The following is a 15567-nucleotide window of genomic DNA, read 5'->3' on the forward strand; positions in this document are numbered from 1 at the left end:
AATTGTTTCTTGCTCTCACGCCAACCCGATAAAAATCGCTACTAGGCATAAGACAGCCCTGCCAAGGTTTACGTGCAGCGTCATTCTAATGTGTTAGCGTTAGCGAAGACGCCCTAAACGTTGTTCTGTCTGATGCTTTATTACTACTACGAAGCCTCGTATGGATTCCAAAGAACACGTATATTGCTGTATGGAGTGGTGGCCGTTAGCTAGTGCCTTGCAAGAATGAACATTATGAATTTTATAGCGAATGCTTAAATTCTGTGTATAGCTGGTGATGAAGCAAAATGCAGATAAAAAACGAAATTATGCGCGTTATTGGAGAGTTTTAGCTGACCGTTTTTCACGGTCCGCTCCGCTCCGATGGCAAGCGGGAACGCCATTGCGCATGCGTGGTGCGCTTGGCCGCGAACGGCATTGGTTCCGGTTGCGCTGACCGTGCCGCTGATACGGGAGCGGACCGTCGAAAACGGTCAGCTAAAACTCTCTATTAATTTCATGCCTATTAAGCAAACTAAACGTTATCTCGAGTCATGTCGAAGGGTAGTGGTTGAGTAAGGACAATGGAAGCATGCGGTCTCATATAGATTCAGTAACTGCCTCCTAAGGTCCCGTTCGTAGAGCTAACGAAAAGAGGGGCTCATGAAGCTGCACTTAACCAGGTAATAAAAATCATAGATATTCAGACGACAAGTAAGTCTGTGCGGAAGAAACCTATTCCATCCATACCTTTTGAATTCTGCTTCATGACGGACTATAACAGACCATTCACAGAAGCAGCGAAATTTATCGCTGAAGTTTTCGACACTGTACCACTGTAAGTGAAGCAGACATGCAGTTAAATACGAACGCGTGTTGATGTATTCTCGACGAAGCAGCACCGCTTTACGTCATGGCACGTTTCATACACAAAACTGCGACTTGGGTGCTGGTTACCTTTGCGGAGCGTCTCATTCTTGGGGTATCCATTATCACCGTGAGATGGTGGCAGAACAAGTATCATCCGGAACACTCTTCAGGACTAGACGGCTACCAACAACGGCCGCCAATCATCCAGATAGCACCACGAGAGAAGAGGCCGGCATGCAATCGATCCCTGTTGGGCAAACCAGGATCTCGGGGCCCACGTCTTCAAAACGATGATGGCAGCAGGGAACATCCGAAGAAGGACTCAGGTTGAGCTACCCAGAGCTGGCGTGGACTCCGCTGCCTCGAACAGCAGCAATTGCGTCGTTCATCGTATCCGATGCAGCCATGCACTACGATGAAACCACGCATCCCATCTACCACGGTACGGACCGCGTGCCCGACTAGCAGACCGTTCTGGCGCGGCTGCCAAGTAGTCGTCCCTCCCGCTTGGTTTCGCGTACTTGCCGCCTCAAGTGCACTCGGGTCCGGACCGAGACAGGCCGTTTGCTCTTCCGAGGGAAAACACAGCCCAGCTATTTCGGTGAGCTGGGCGCATGGACGAGAGAACATAAAAAAAGGAACACGATCCATCTATTATGTTGTTTACCTTTATTTTTGTTGGTCGACGTCGTTCGCGGTGTGCATATATGTACGCTAGCGAGCACAAATCAAGTGCTGCGTCAGGTGAACGCCACCGACCTTCGCCGTCTTTTCTTTCCCGGCTGTTTCTCTTGAGATGAAAGGGCCGGGCGCGTTTGAAACAAAAATGCAGGGTGGTTGGGGTTTTGTGTAGGCAGACAAGCAGCCGAGCCGTTCTGGTCGAGGGCGAACGAGTCGACAGTGAAGAAGTCCAGCACGCCTCCTTCGCGCGTTTCGGACTGTTTCGAAGCAAACAATCGCAGTTTAAATCTTCCCCGCGTGGCTGCTGACTCAATGAGCACACGGGCGTTCGGCATGCTTGAAGGGACGATATATATGCTCTTGCTGTTTTGCCATCTCGGAAACTGCAGGGAGAACTGCAGAAAGTTGCAGTTGGACAGTATCGGCTATCATAATCTCTGTGGTTGAAATCTCTCTTATTCGGTCAATATTTTGTGCGCACCAATGAGATTAGTCTCATCGAATTTGATGCTATTTGAGAACGTTAGGGGAGTCGGCGACATGTCTTAAAGGGACTCTGCAACACCTACGATAAACGCTTTCACTCTTTCGTTCGTGTATGGAAGCACTGCTAAGGTTATAGTTATCGCCATCACGAAGCGGCACTGCCTGATTTGCCCGCCGCAGCAGATACGCCTTCGGTTTCTCCTTTGGTTTTGTGGGATTCTTTTTAAAATGGCCATCGAATGCGTTCGCTGCTGCAAGTGAAAGAAAGTCGCCCAATGGTTGCTACACCGCTGTAAAGATGTAGTTCCAGCGATCGAAGAACGCCAAGACTCGTGAAAGAGAGAAGAATCTTTCAAGGAAGCTTCTAAGTTATCTGATGGACACAGGGTCGTAATTTCTAGCTGAAATACTTTGCGACCCCCTAATCTAAGGGCTGGATGTGTTGGTTGACTACATTAAAGGAGGGCAGTTTCGAGGCATTATTTGTTTCGGCTGGTTTGGAATTAACAGGGGTATTCGGCCAATTGCTTGGGCGAATCCAGAGCTCGCGCAGCTTGAGGTTACGCGACTTAAAAAGTTATTTATTGGGTGAAGCCGATGCCTCAGGTGCACACGGAGAGTCTCCTGTTTTATAATCACGTCAAAAGGACAACAACGTGCCTCTGCAAGGGTTCCGACGCTCGAAGATTCCTTCGGAAGCCCAAGACAGATGCGTAAATTGTTGTTCCTTGCTGCCTCAAGACTCTTCTTGCTTGTGTCTGATATTCGTTGTCGCATCCCTAGAAGTGGCCCCAATAAGAAAATGCCCCATACTGAAATACTACATATCGTGCTAGAATACATATATAAAATGCATTCGGCTAGAGCTCGCATATTTAGGGATGGATGGTCATCCCCGCAAAGCTCATCCTCTGGAAGGTACGTGCCACTTACGGGTGAAATGTTTTAATTTAGTCTGGAGCGGCCAACATAATCTACAGTGGCTGAGCTATATGCCCTTAAAGAAGCAATTGTTTACTTCCTACGCCACCAGCCGCATCAGTGGAGCATCTTTGCAGACTCCAAGGCAGCTCTGCAAGTTTTGTCAAGGAGGATCAGGTCTTCCCCTCCCCATACCGCAGCCTCCGATGTCTCCTACCTTCACCACCTCGCTTGCATTGCTGGACACAGTATAAAATGGCAATCAATACTGGCCCCTGTTGTATTATTGGAAATCAAAAAGCCGATGAAGCAGCCCGTATGAGCCTTAACCACCGGAAATACCGCAAAGTGCACTTTACAAAAACTGACATTTCTACCATGACCCATCGCTTTGCAGTAACTGAAAGAAACTGGCTATGGCGCAACGAACCGAAAACGAAGTATGTTTGCACGCGATTGACATCATGACTTCCAAGACAGCTCCCTCGTAGGCTGGAGACATTATATCATCGCCTACGACTGAACTCGGCCAACACCAACAGTTACCTTTTCCGTCTCGGACTGACGACCAACCCGTACTGCGATAACTGTTCTTCCGTAGAAACCGTTTAAAATATTTTATTAGAATGTGTGGCCTACTTGGCACCAAGATCCCGTTTTTTTTTTAATGTTGAACGCCTAGATCAACGGCCGGTAACTTTGAAGACCATCCTAGGACCATGGACTTGCCCCTAAAAGCAGCGTCAGGCTCTAAAAAGTTTGTTTTCATATTTGGAGGACATCGGCCACATTTCAAAATTGTGAAAATTATTTATTAATTGGAGACGAAATTACCATTTACCGGCAACGTTTGTCGTCAGGCTGCTCGTCACCCTGCTAACTACTAATCAAAGTATTTCCACCGCCGTTTTGGAGAGGTGTGGAGGCGAAAATGAATTAATCAGCCGGCGATGCAATTCAACTGGTTAACAGTAGCAGCAGCCTTATCAGCACGACCATTCACATTCCAAATGAGATCACTTCCATTATTTATTGCAGCGTAGAGCACATAACTGCACTTTGATTCCCGCATTAAAAGGTTGTGAATACATTTCTTTAGTATTAAACTTGAATTTCGAGTAATATTTGTGAGGTAAGACAACAAATTACATCTAAAGGACTATCAGAACTCATCCTACCTTTCTGCATTGCTAACTAAAAGCCAAAAAAAAAATAAATCTAAGTTTTACTACTACGAACGCAGAATGTACCCGGAATTTCAGGGAGGTCTTGCGTACGCCGAAAATCTCCTCTTGAACGCAAAAAAAAAAAAAAAAAAAGAAAGTCGTAAGTGGGAATTGTCCAATGAATGCTTCAGCCGCTCCGCATTTTTAAAGTCAGCTTCACCACTAAACAGGCATGTATTGCTAGAAAAAGATTGTTCGGCGCCATATGAGCGGTCTGATGCTAAAGCGTTAGGATATTTTATTACTAGTATGAGGCCCCATGTTTCCCTTTGGTTACATGACGCCCTATACGCCGCTATACGATACACCTATAAGACGCTGCATGAATTGTTCGTTTAAAGTCGGCCTCACTGCTATGCACAAATGAATTGCTCGGAAGATATTTTGGGGCAATTGTGGACGCCCGGTATGAAAGTATCGTGCCTCTAGGGGGAGTAATTAAACGCCTTTTTAAGACTATTCATCCCTGCGGAACATTATATACCAAGGCCCTTTAAATGCATCGTCGCTACTAAACACAAATGCATTGCTACGATGCATTTAGATAAATATAAGGAGTGATGTCAAAGTACGAAGAGCCTAGTGCCTTTTATGAATAATATTTTTGAATTCGGCAAAAATGGGGCAGGTTAAGCGTTACAGATGGGCAGACGGGTGTCTCCGTTCAGTCCACATAGCAATGGCCAAGCATTTAATGTACCGCGCTTTTATGCGCAGAAGCAAATGGAGAAGTATAAAATGCCTCTTCAGCCTGCATCACTGAACGTCCCAGGCGTTCAATTGGACCCTCACGTTCTCGCATTCCCAACTCGTAAGAAATGCTTCGTTGTCCAGTGGGTTTTCTAGGAACATCCCACAGCTCCACACCCCTACCTTCAAAAAATAAAAAAAACAAGAAGAAGGAAAAGAGAAGATAAAGGGTTTTATGCTGATTACACGACTGTTTAATGTCGGTGTCCATGTTAAAATCCTCGGAGTTTGCACAAAGAAGCAACAGCAAGCGTAGAGTCAATGTACATGTTCCGGCTGCTCGCATGTGAAGGCGTTCGTGTCTACCGCTTCTCTCATAACTTCTAACTTGAGGACTGGTAGGACTTTATTGGAGAGCGGAAAGAGAATAGCCGTCGAAAGGATGCAGTGTTGATGTTGCAACCGCCCCTACCCTCGTAATTTGTCCGGAAACGGTAGGCTGTATAAGCAAGTGGGACTTCGGGCGTTCAAATAACCTCTGAGTCATCCTGAAGGATAGAACAAGGGAGACAGCCGAAGAAAGGGGTGGAGGCTTATTGGTGCTCCGATGCCGCCTATTGCTGCAAGAAGGTTCGGAATCTTTTTTATTGCCATTACCACATTTGTTAGGTTCCCGTCCGTCTTCCCTTGCTGTCGGCTTGCGTTTATTTATCGGCCGCCTACCTTGAATCGGCGGCTCTCTGAAGAAACGCTGCGACCAAACTTGCTTTCCTCCGCAGTTTCCTGCACCGTTCTCCTGTGGACGTTAGGCTCACATATCCCGGCTACCAATGATTTGTTTTTCATTTGCGCAACACGCTTTAACCCCCAGGCAGTGCTCTGGCATTCATCCGACGCTGCAAGGAACAATTGAGGCGCTTAGGCGGGCAGGCTCCCGCAGCTTTAAACAGCGCAACCAGCCAGACACGCACCCCACGCCATCTCTGTTTAGTTGCGCTCTCGCCGCTGGAGGGTATTTATATTGTTGTCCGCGTAAGATCCGCTAAGAAAACTATTCTCCTTCTCCTTTTTTTGTTCTTCGTTATTGAGGTGGTAAACTGTGGTTGTGTTCTTCTATATTTCACAATATACGCCCCCTTTTCTTGCAGCTCCCACCATAACTTTCCCCCTTCAGTAGCAGCGTCGGTAGCGGCAGCTCCATCCCAGAAAAGTCACCCAATGGTCGGTAAGCTGTAGCAATCGAGGAAATACGCGTATCTATAACCAACGAAGAGAATAACCTGTTCTGACATCCCCACTCCCTTATTTTCCTTTTACTTGGCGAGGGATTTCGATGTTCTTGTCAACAGCGACCTCATAAGGCTCCGCAAGCCCAATATTAGAGTGGCGCCACTTGAGGCGAGACCGAGCGTCGTCTGTTCAGCGTCGTCTAACGCGGTTGCTCGCCCTGCTTGGGGTACTTGCTGTGGTGGGGCTCGTAATAAATTGAATTAGCGGCGAAAAACTACACGGCCGTCACAAAGTTTCTAGTTTCGTTCACCTTCGTTGCTCTGCGATGCCGCCTAGCTAACATTTCTGTTTTTGTCGCTGGGTGGCGCATGGTTCTCGATCGATCGATCAATCAATCAATCAATCAATCGATTGATTGATTGATTGATTGATTGATTGATTGATTGATTGATTGATTGATTGATTGATTGATTGATTGATTGATTGATTGATTGATTGATTGATTGTAGGGTTTAACGCGCCGACGCAGCGCAGGCGACGAGGCGCGCCGTAGTGGAGGGCTCCGGATTAATTTTGACCACCTGGGGATTTTTAACGTGCTCCGAAGTCTCGTACAAACAGGCGTTTTCGCTTTTCGCCTCTATCAGAAAAGCGGCCGCCGCGGCCGGGAATCGAACCCGCGTCCTCGTGCTCAACAGCGCAACGCCTTAGCCACTGAGCCACCGCGGCAGGTCAGTCAGTCAGTCAGTCAGCCAGTCAGCCAGCCAGTCAGTCAGTCAGTCAGTCAGTCAGTCAGTCAGTCAGTCAGTCAGTCAGCCAGTCAGCCAGCCAGTCAGTCAGTCAGTAAGTCAGTAAGTCAGCTGGTCAGTCAGTCAGTCAGTCAGTCAGTCAGTCAGTCAGTCAGTCAGTCAGTCAGTCAGTCAGTCAGACAGTTCGTCAATTAGTCAGGCAGTCGATAGATCGACAGCCAGCCAGCCAGCCAGCCAGCCAGCCAGTCAGTCAGACAGACAGACAGACAGACAGACAGACAGACAGACAGACAGACAGACAGACAGACAGACCAATTTTTGTACGTTTTGGTAGCCTAAGACTATCGTCTTTAAAGGGTGCATCATGTTGGGCCAATTCCTTTGTTCACAGCGCCACCGCTTGTTCTAAACCGATTTCCAGTCAGACGTTAGCAGAAAAAAAATAATAGAGACCGCGACAGGATCCGCAAGGTGCAAACCTAAGTTGAGGACAGCGGAGCTTCTCTGACGAGGGGCCTTTGGTTGGGTATGTTGTCTGTTCCTTTCATGAACAGTTCTTCCTTCATATCTTTAAATTCTCTGTTGAGCAATCGTAGTGCTTACTGCCACTCGGGAGTTCATTTGTTTTTCGGGCATAGATTTATCACTAAATCTAGTTTAGATGCGTTCTTTCTTTTTTTTTATGAGACAGTCTTCGTTGTTTTAAGATAGACCGACAGTATTCCCTCGAGTTCGTACATCACGTCCAGGATCTGTATGACTTCCTTTTTTTGGTCCTGCAGAATACTTATTGCGCTTCGCTTCACCGAGACGAGGTGGTCGTTGTGCTGGACGGATTTGCAATTCTCACCTTCCCAGAGCTAACCGTAGCTTCTCTAAATATAGCAAAAAACCCACTGTATCTAAAACAAAAAGTTATCCCTTAACCCTTTTCGTCCAAGGGGGGAGAGGGGGGGGGGCGGAGGCTTGCCGAGAGAAGCATTTTCGACTGATGCCAGATTGTTGTGTGTTGATGCTCCGGGAGGCTCACATTAAGGTAAAGGAAGAAAATATTGTGCACCAGTGCGCCAGCTCTCGAAATTGGGGAAGTGGAAACTAAGATTCTGAGGGTTTTGACACATATAAGGCGTATTCCTTGGCTCAATTAGCTCTGAAAACTTCAAAATATTTCGGAGCTCGGGCTGTCAGCGTCGTTACATGTATTCACGGTACGAACACATCGGGACACCTGTTTTCCAACGACTCGCGCTAGAACGTAACGCCCACTAAAAGAACACACCAGGACACTCGTTTTCCAACACCTCGCGCAAAACGCTTCGTGCTTCAAGGACACGAAACTTTTACAGCGAAGTTGTATACCTCTATCCCCATCGGTTTCATCTCCGTGGGCAAAAACGCCAAAGCGCCAAGGCCTCAGACGCCAAGCGCTCAGAGTCGAAACCGCATTACACACTTCATTATAACTTCGAAGTCGCACCATACGCTTATACACTGAATGCTGCGCCCCTGCTCAGGTTTCACGCAAGTGAAGAGGGCCCTGTTTTTCTTTACCCAGTTACTATAGCTTGCTTACTCTACGGAAACGCCCATTTAATTTGCGCATAACTGAGCCAAAAAAACGTGTGGTATGTGTGGTAAAAAAGTGGTGTAATGTTTTCTTTTTTACTTTACCAAGAAATCTGAGAACGAAGTTTTTAGCAATGTAATTATTGTTCATTGCAGCGTGTTTATCGAACACTCCGTATAGAACACCAGGTTTAAGGCATAGTTCGAAGAAAAGCTGTATTTTCCTTTTGTGGAAGCCGATCATCTTGCTCCCAGAATACAACCCCCTCTGTCATTCAAACATAATCTTTTCCTTTCCGCTTGCAAGCGCACTGCTTGGCATCACAGTCACGCTGCGTGGCAATGCCAGCACTGCAGAAGCGCGATCAGTACGGAAAAAGTTTCAATAGCCCTCGCTTATTTATACTGACCCAGCTTTCGCGTAGCAAGCCGTAAATTTAAAAGAATTATACAACAAATGAAATACCGCGCACTTTAGATCAAGTGACACTTTCTTCAATTTTTTAAAAAAATCTTAAATGCTTGCAGAACGTAGTCACCCAACACACCCAGTTTCGGGTGCGTCGCAAGGTGGTCGCAAATTACCTCATCCAAAAGTTACTGCTCCATGCCTATCAGATCATTTGGAAACTCACTCAAAAGATTTTTCTGTATTTCCTGGCCTTGGCGCTGTTCAATGGCTCGAATTACGTCACAAAGGCCACGTAGCAGTTGTTGGCAGGTTTCTTTTAGATGCAGTAATGAACGTATTCGATAACAACTTTAAAATGAAAGCTACCAAAACAAATCAGAAACGGAAGTTGTATCTGTTGCGACGAGCAAATCACGCAGTGCCGCTCCGTGCTGGCGGTAACTATAGATTTCGCAGTGCTTCCAGACGCGAAGAAAAGAGTGAAAGCGTTTATCGAAAGTTTTGCAGGGTCCCTTTAATACAAGTGCAACAACCAGGGACTGGTTCGTACAGAACTATGTTCGCGACTAATTATAATACTGACTCGTGATAATTCAAACTCGGATAATTCAAACTTTTTGTTACGTCAAACAAATGTCAAAATTTTTGTCGGTCCGATATGTTCTCAAGGTACTTTGAAGCCGCTTAATTGAAACTGCTCCATGTAATAAAGTCGGTTAATTCGTACTTTTTGCCTGTGCTTGTCTGAATATACATGCTGCATTTGCCGCTTCTAGCTGCACATTTGCATCCTTTTTTCACCAACAGTCACAAATATAGCCGATTGCCTGCATCGGCCGCTTACCTGGATTACCTTTATTTGTGTCAAAGCAATGAACTGGCTGCCCCTGCTCGCATAGAAAAAATGTTTTGCACTCTCATGCGCAGACGAAGTAGTCATTCATTCTTGTTTTTTCTAAGTGTGAATAGCACTTGTGTATTGTGCATGAATGTTGTATTATTAAATATATCTGAGTCTCATTACAACACAAGTTGGTATGTTGTCCCAGTCATATTTTTGAGAACTCCTGCTAATTCAAACAAAACCATGGCGTCCCTTCGAGTTGGAATTATCGTGAGTATACTTATAGAAAGCTGCAGAGACGACTGAAACATATGTCCGAACTGCTTCTTTCTTGTCACAGAGCACATAATGTTACGGCACACTTCGCGAGAATGAGCAGAATGACAGGCCTGCATTTTCTTAGGAAACTTCGACTGTTTCGCATATTTCATCGGACACTTCACACTCTGAATAAGGCTCATGGGCCGTGCGGGCGCGAGTAACGCCAGAAATTTAATGCGGGCTCACACAAGCAATCCCTCTGCGAATGTAAGTACATTTCTAGCTCGACCGACTCGCGAAAGCTTCGCGCCGCCAACTCACAAATATTAAGCCGAATGAAACCCTTAGACAAAACCTGGTTACGGGCGAAGGTGCGGAGAATCAACTCTGGACCTCCCACCTCTGAGCAGGCGCCGGAGTGCCTTGTTGCACGTACCAGGGGGACGGCCTCTGTCAGCACGCGGCGTTTAACCTTTCACCAATAGCCTGTTAGGCAACATGAATATGAGCAAATACATGAAATCCCGTCATCGACAGAAGCTGCCCGAGAGGGTGGGGCTGGTCGCAGCACTAGACTAACGCAGCACTCCCTCGTGTGGACGCCCACGGGGAAAGCGTTGGGAGCAGAAGGGTTGTAATGGCAGCGTTAATAAAGCAATGTCAGATACGTGTTTTGCGGCGAAGCGTGCCTGGCGCGTTGCGTTTCACTTCGTTTGCTGCTGCTGCTCCCCAGTGTGGGGCCTTTTGTTTCGAGGCGGCGTGAAGGGCGATGTATTCAATGTTTAAACCATGCCCGAGGCGTGCGTGCTGCCCTCACTACCCAGCCCTCTGGTCGCCACATGCGTCTAGTTGTTATTTTTGGTGCGAGCCCGGGTTCGTCGGGCTGTCCGATGAAGCATGAACCGGCTCCGGTCACGCGTGAAGCGGGTCCAGCTGACGTTGCCGCTAACCGCTTTCACCCTGCCGTTGTCTGTGCACTTTTTTCTATCGGCTACGCCCACCAGTTTCGGTACACGCCGGGTCCTAATTTCTGTTATCTCGTTGTTCGGTCAGGTAGAAGAACGACGTGGCATTTTTCTTTCGCTGCGTGCTTCTTCTTCACCGACCAAAGCCAGTTTACCGTCGCCGTTCTCGCACGGCAGCTCTTTGTGGCTGTTCGCTTAAGCCTCGCAGCCTGCCGCTTCTCATCGAAGATTCATGACACAACAGGCAAGACGCGTCGGTGGTCGCTGGAGTGGGCGTTGTTTTCCTGGGTGCGAATCGTGACTGGGCTTCTGAAAGCAAGTTGCCTCTGTTCTCCTGTAACGCAGTAGACAATATACGTACGCTATTCTCACCAATTTGATCTGAGTTGTACTAGAAGCAACGACTTTTTTCAAGCAACTATTGCCTTTGTTTAAAATCCCGGGTGTTTTTTTTTGTCGTTCGGATGTATGATCACTAATCCCACTTTCTTACGAATGGTTTGCCCTGGACATTCATTGGCATTTTTTGGGTCCTATTACCCGCCCTGCACTAAACTCCCTACGTAGTGATCGTCCTGTACCCGATTATGCTTAGATTTACGAGCGTCAAAATGTGGTGAAGGATAAGGGCTTATCTACTGTCGCGGCTTAAATATACATTCCTGGAGCGCGCTGTTTTACCAATAACGGCCCTACAGTGTTTTCGGCCTTGCTCTGAAGCACTTTCTTCGAGTCCCCTCGAAGGCCTTCCAACATTCTTACCTGTTGATAAACAATTACAGCGTTTTATATGCGCGAGGTTGCGCGTAGCGCGCGGGGACTTGTTATTTAATGATTGAGAAACGACGTTTGTTTTTCTTCAAGAGCACTACAAAAAGGGCAAGCATGGAGAAGCGCTGTGTCTGCCTGTGTCTCCTTTGTTTCAAGAACGACACAGTTATGGAATACCAACAATCCCGAAGCGAACGCTTCGTTTGTTTTAGTTGCCTTTATCATGAACCTATAATATATACAAAAGAAAAACTGGCTTGAACATGTTCTCCTATAATACTAATCATAAAATACTATGAAGTACTTCCCCGTGTGGAGGAGGAGAATAAACTGGGTGTTTAAGGGACACTGAAGTCTGAATGATATTTCGTTTTAACAAAATAACATTCGTTGCGCTGTCAGGTTTCGTTCAACGGCCAACGATGCCTTGCATGCTTCTATATCTAAACAAACCATCAAAGCTGTCATTCCTCTCCCGTTTCCTTTTTCGTGACTTGAACAAGCAAGTGCGCCGAGTGAGCCGCGGCTCTGTTCTTGACTTTACCTGGGCGCCACCGTTTCAGGGAGGCGCCCAAATGAGCCTTTTTCTATTGTCTTTAATTTTTGTGACGCCACTCAATACCAGTAAAACATGCCTCTGGGAAGATCATGGCGCTTAGGTAAACTTGAGAATACAAACTCTTGGACCGGGCAGCCATCAAACCTCGCATTTACGTGCCGTGCCGTCATCCGTCAGAAGGCGTTGAAAAGACCCACGCGGTCGTTCATCAATACGGTTCACGGCCGACATTCAAGTTGACGGTTACCACGACAACATAGCCGATTGCGCTAATAGCTTCTTTTAAGGCTACTACTTGTGCCATTACGGGAAAAGCGGTGGCGTTACCGGAGGAGGATCATAAAAAACCGTCATCAAGCGTGAAGCATTAACGCCGAAAGGGTGAGAGCGAACGATAGCAAATAGGAGAAGGAATGAGACATGTGATTAGCCGCGCCGGCGCAGTGGGGAGTGCTCACCCACACGCTGCTACCTCAACCAGCGACGCCACAGTCACGAGTGAGCCATGGTTTTTGGCGGAGCACACTGCCACTGTGGGGACTTGCGTACACCCCGCACACTCCTTCTGAGTGCGCTTGCACATTAAAACTAAAGCAAAGCCTGCAATGCACTGCAGAGAGGTAGCTTATTTGACAATGTTTACTAGCTGAAGTTCCGGTCTTTTTAAGAACGTGCGCTAAACAGAAGTTGCAAGATATATTTATTTGACGACTAGATACTCCTACTTCGTTCCTTTGTCATAAAAAACGTTCAGGCAAGCTCCTCCATTGCAATTTCACTGTTAAAGTTTTGTCACCCCACGAATCGCACTTTGACCTTTTCTGTGTGAATAAACTTCTGCTGCGGCAATTAGCATGTTTGTATTCACGACACTGTAATATACCGATATAGAAAGCGTGCTTTTATACTCACGCCTTTTTCTTATTTCTCGACTAAGAGTTATTCATCATCACCATCAATAAGAGTAAGCATGGCTGCTATGTGCATATTAGGGTAATTAAGCGGGATGGTAAGTTGGGATAGTTGATTTATTTCATGCTGCTGAAACAGTGCATTAACCCGCCGCGGTGGCTCAGTAGTTAAGACGTTGCGCTGCTGAGCACGAGGTCGCGGGTTCAATTCCCGGCCACGGCGGCCGCTTTTCTGATGGAGGCGAAAAGCAAAAACGCCCGTGTGTACAAGATTGCGGCGCACGTTAAAGATCGCCAGGTGGTCAAAATTAATCAGGTGCCCTCCAATACGGCGCGCCTCATCGCCTGCGTTGCATACACGCGTTAAACCCTACAATCAATCATCATCGAAACAGTGCATTACTAGATGCGGGACTCTGAGAGCGGTGCCCGGGACAGGTGCTGACCTAAAAGCTAGTTTATTGAACGAGCACGTGGAATGTGCGAGATGGCGCGCCCTGCTTAGACGATGCAATGTAAATTATAAAGGAACCAAACGTACTCTAGCAACAGTACAACGTTCCACGTCATGCCTAGATAAGTTGATTCATTAGAACACGTACGGTATATATTCGCTACAGTGACACGTGGTTATGTGATACGATGTAAATTGAAAAGGAATGAAGCATATAGAATCGAAAGCACGCCGATCAAGGTCATACCTATACCGGCTGCTTGTTGATCACACAGCACACGGGTGAGATGACGTAAATACGTTTCGTAACTTCTGTGTAAACAGCTTTAGCCACCTCGTCAGTTTGTTTCTTGCGTGCAAACAGGGCGTCGATGTCAGCGAAGCATGCCGCGCAAACGGATTCGCGGCGCTTCGTTGTCAAACGCGGGTGTGCCCCGTTCCCCGTATTGTTTGGGGCCTCGGGAAGGCATGTGTTTACGCAACGTCCACTTTGGTACATGCCCGCAATCTCACCCTTTTTCTGTACGACTGGGCCCAGTCATACAGAAAAAGGCTCTCAGAGATGAAGGACCAGCTATAAAGAAGCTGTCCTATGCCGGCATAGGACCGGTTGTTCATAGCTGGTTGATAGGGCGTAGGATAGCTTGGGCTAGAGTATCTTGCCGTAAGTGTTCGCTACAACGTTCACTACGTACCTGCCGTCTGCATTGTGTAGCCTTTGAGCCTACGTGTGTGTGTGCGTGCGTGCGTGCGTGTGCGAATTTTGTACTGCTAGAATGTTGCAGTGTTGCCGAGGGTTGTACTCATATCCACAACCTTCGGATTACGGGTACGATGCTTTAATATCTCGGTCACCGGTTGCAGGACGAGGTCACATTTATGCGTTCTGCCTATGACACTTGTTTTCTTCCCTCTAGTTTTCAATAACTTCGGGTTATCCTAGGCATTTCTGGAGATATGGTCTCACCTAAGTACTAGTTTAGCAAGAGAGTTTGCCTTGAAGTTTCAACGAATAATGAAGGAGATCAACATCAAACTTATGACTTACGGGTGACTTATCTCTAACTATTTGTTGTGCGGAAGCGGGCTCCCATTCTGGGGAGGAAACGGGCTGACATGGGCAGAAATATTCGCCCCAAGTAAACAACTCGCCGTGCCAAGGTATTATTATTTCTGCAGCTACGCACTCCTCGCGGCCAAAGATGCAGCCAGAGATGGAGCTAACTGGAGCCCAGCATCACAGGTGAGGACCTCTTGTCAATAACCACAGCGCATATCGGGCGTATTGATTGACTTCTGGAGTAGTGCCTTGCCATATGATCTAGCGGGTCAAGCTTTAATATCGGCCGCCCAGATCGATCGCCACCTGCTGGGCTGATATAAGAACCTAGTTCTGCCAGCCTACGAGGCCTCCAGCTCTCACAAATATGACCGCAACTGCAGTCGCACACTTTCCTGTTCCGACACGAGCCTCTTCAGAGTCAACGGGCGTGTCGGAATTAATACCGAGGAGCTCTCCACGGTCTTATCATGGCTCTCGTGGTCCTCCCACTTTGGGTGCGATATTTGTTTCCGGGGCTACATTAGGAGAGTCGGCTGAGTTTATTTTCGTCGGACTGCCTGTGGCGTAGAGGCTGCGTGAGCAAGCGAGGCTCCAATGGGATCATGCTATACGCGTAGCACTCCGCAAAACGTAGTGTCAACAGAAAGCAGTCTGTCTTACGGGTCTACAGAAAGAAATAAACCCTATCAGAATCATTACGCGGAAGGCAGATTTGGCTGAGCCGAAGCGTTACACCTGTAATGTTTGGCTGTTCGAAACCAGGTGTAAGCTGGTTTCTGGAGTGCAACTCAATCAATCCATCTCAGAGCGTTCGTCGCTTTAAATTCAGCGAGGTATCTCACAGGGCGGGAGGACGCTTCTATTATGACACTTTACATAGAAAAAAAAATCACGTGACCACCTCTAGGTGCCCCAAGCTACAGCGACTC

General features: G+C 47.3%; 1 protein-coding gene across 7 annotated transcripts in view; it reads right to left on the bottom strand.

The window, feature by feature from the left end:
- LOC144170706 (secretin receptor-like) overlaps positions 1-15567 on the bottom strand; it is a 358512-nt gene that overhangs the window by 256281 nt on the left and 86664 nt on the right. Inside the window, exon 1 of one of the 7 annotated variants that reach the window (XM_077700661.1) lies at positions 937-1333. The exons of the other annotated variants lie outside the window; for them this stretch is intronic. Coding sequence (XP_077556787.1) covers positions 937-969 — 33 coding nt within the window. The 5' untranslated portion in view covers positions 970-1333. Of the gene's footprint in view, positions 1-936; positions 1334-15567 lie in introns of those variants that run through there. 7 annotated transcript variants of the gene reach the window in all.

Source organism: Haemaphysalis longicornis, unplaced genomic scaffold (genome assembly GCF_048455015.1).
Source record: "Haemaphysalis longicornis isolate Haplotype H1 unplaced genomic scaffold, Haemaphysalis longicornis Haplotype H1 scaffold_2, whole genome shotgun sequence".
Lineage (NCBI taxonomy): Eukaryota > Metazoa > Arthropoda > Arachnida > Ixodida > Ixodidae > Haemaphysalis > Haemaphysalis longicornis.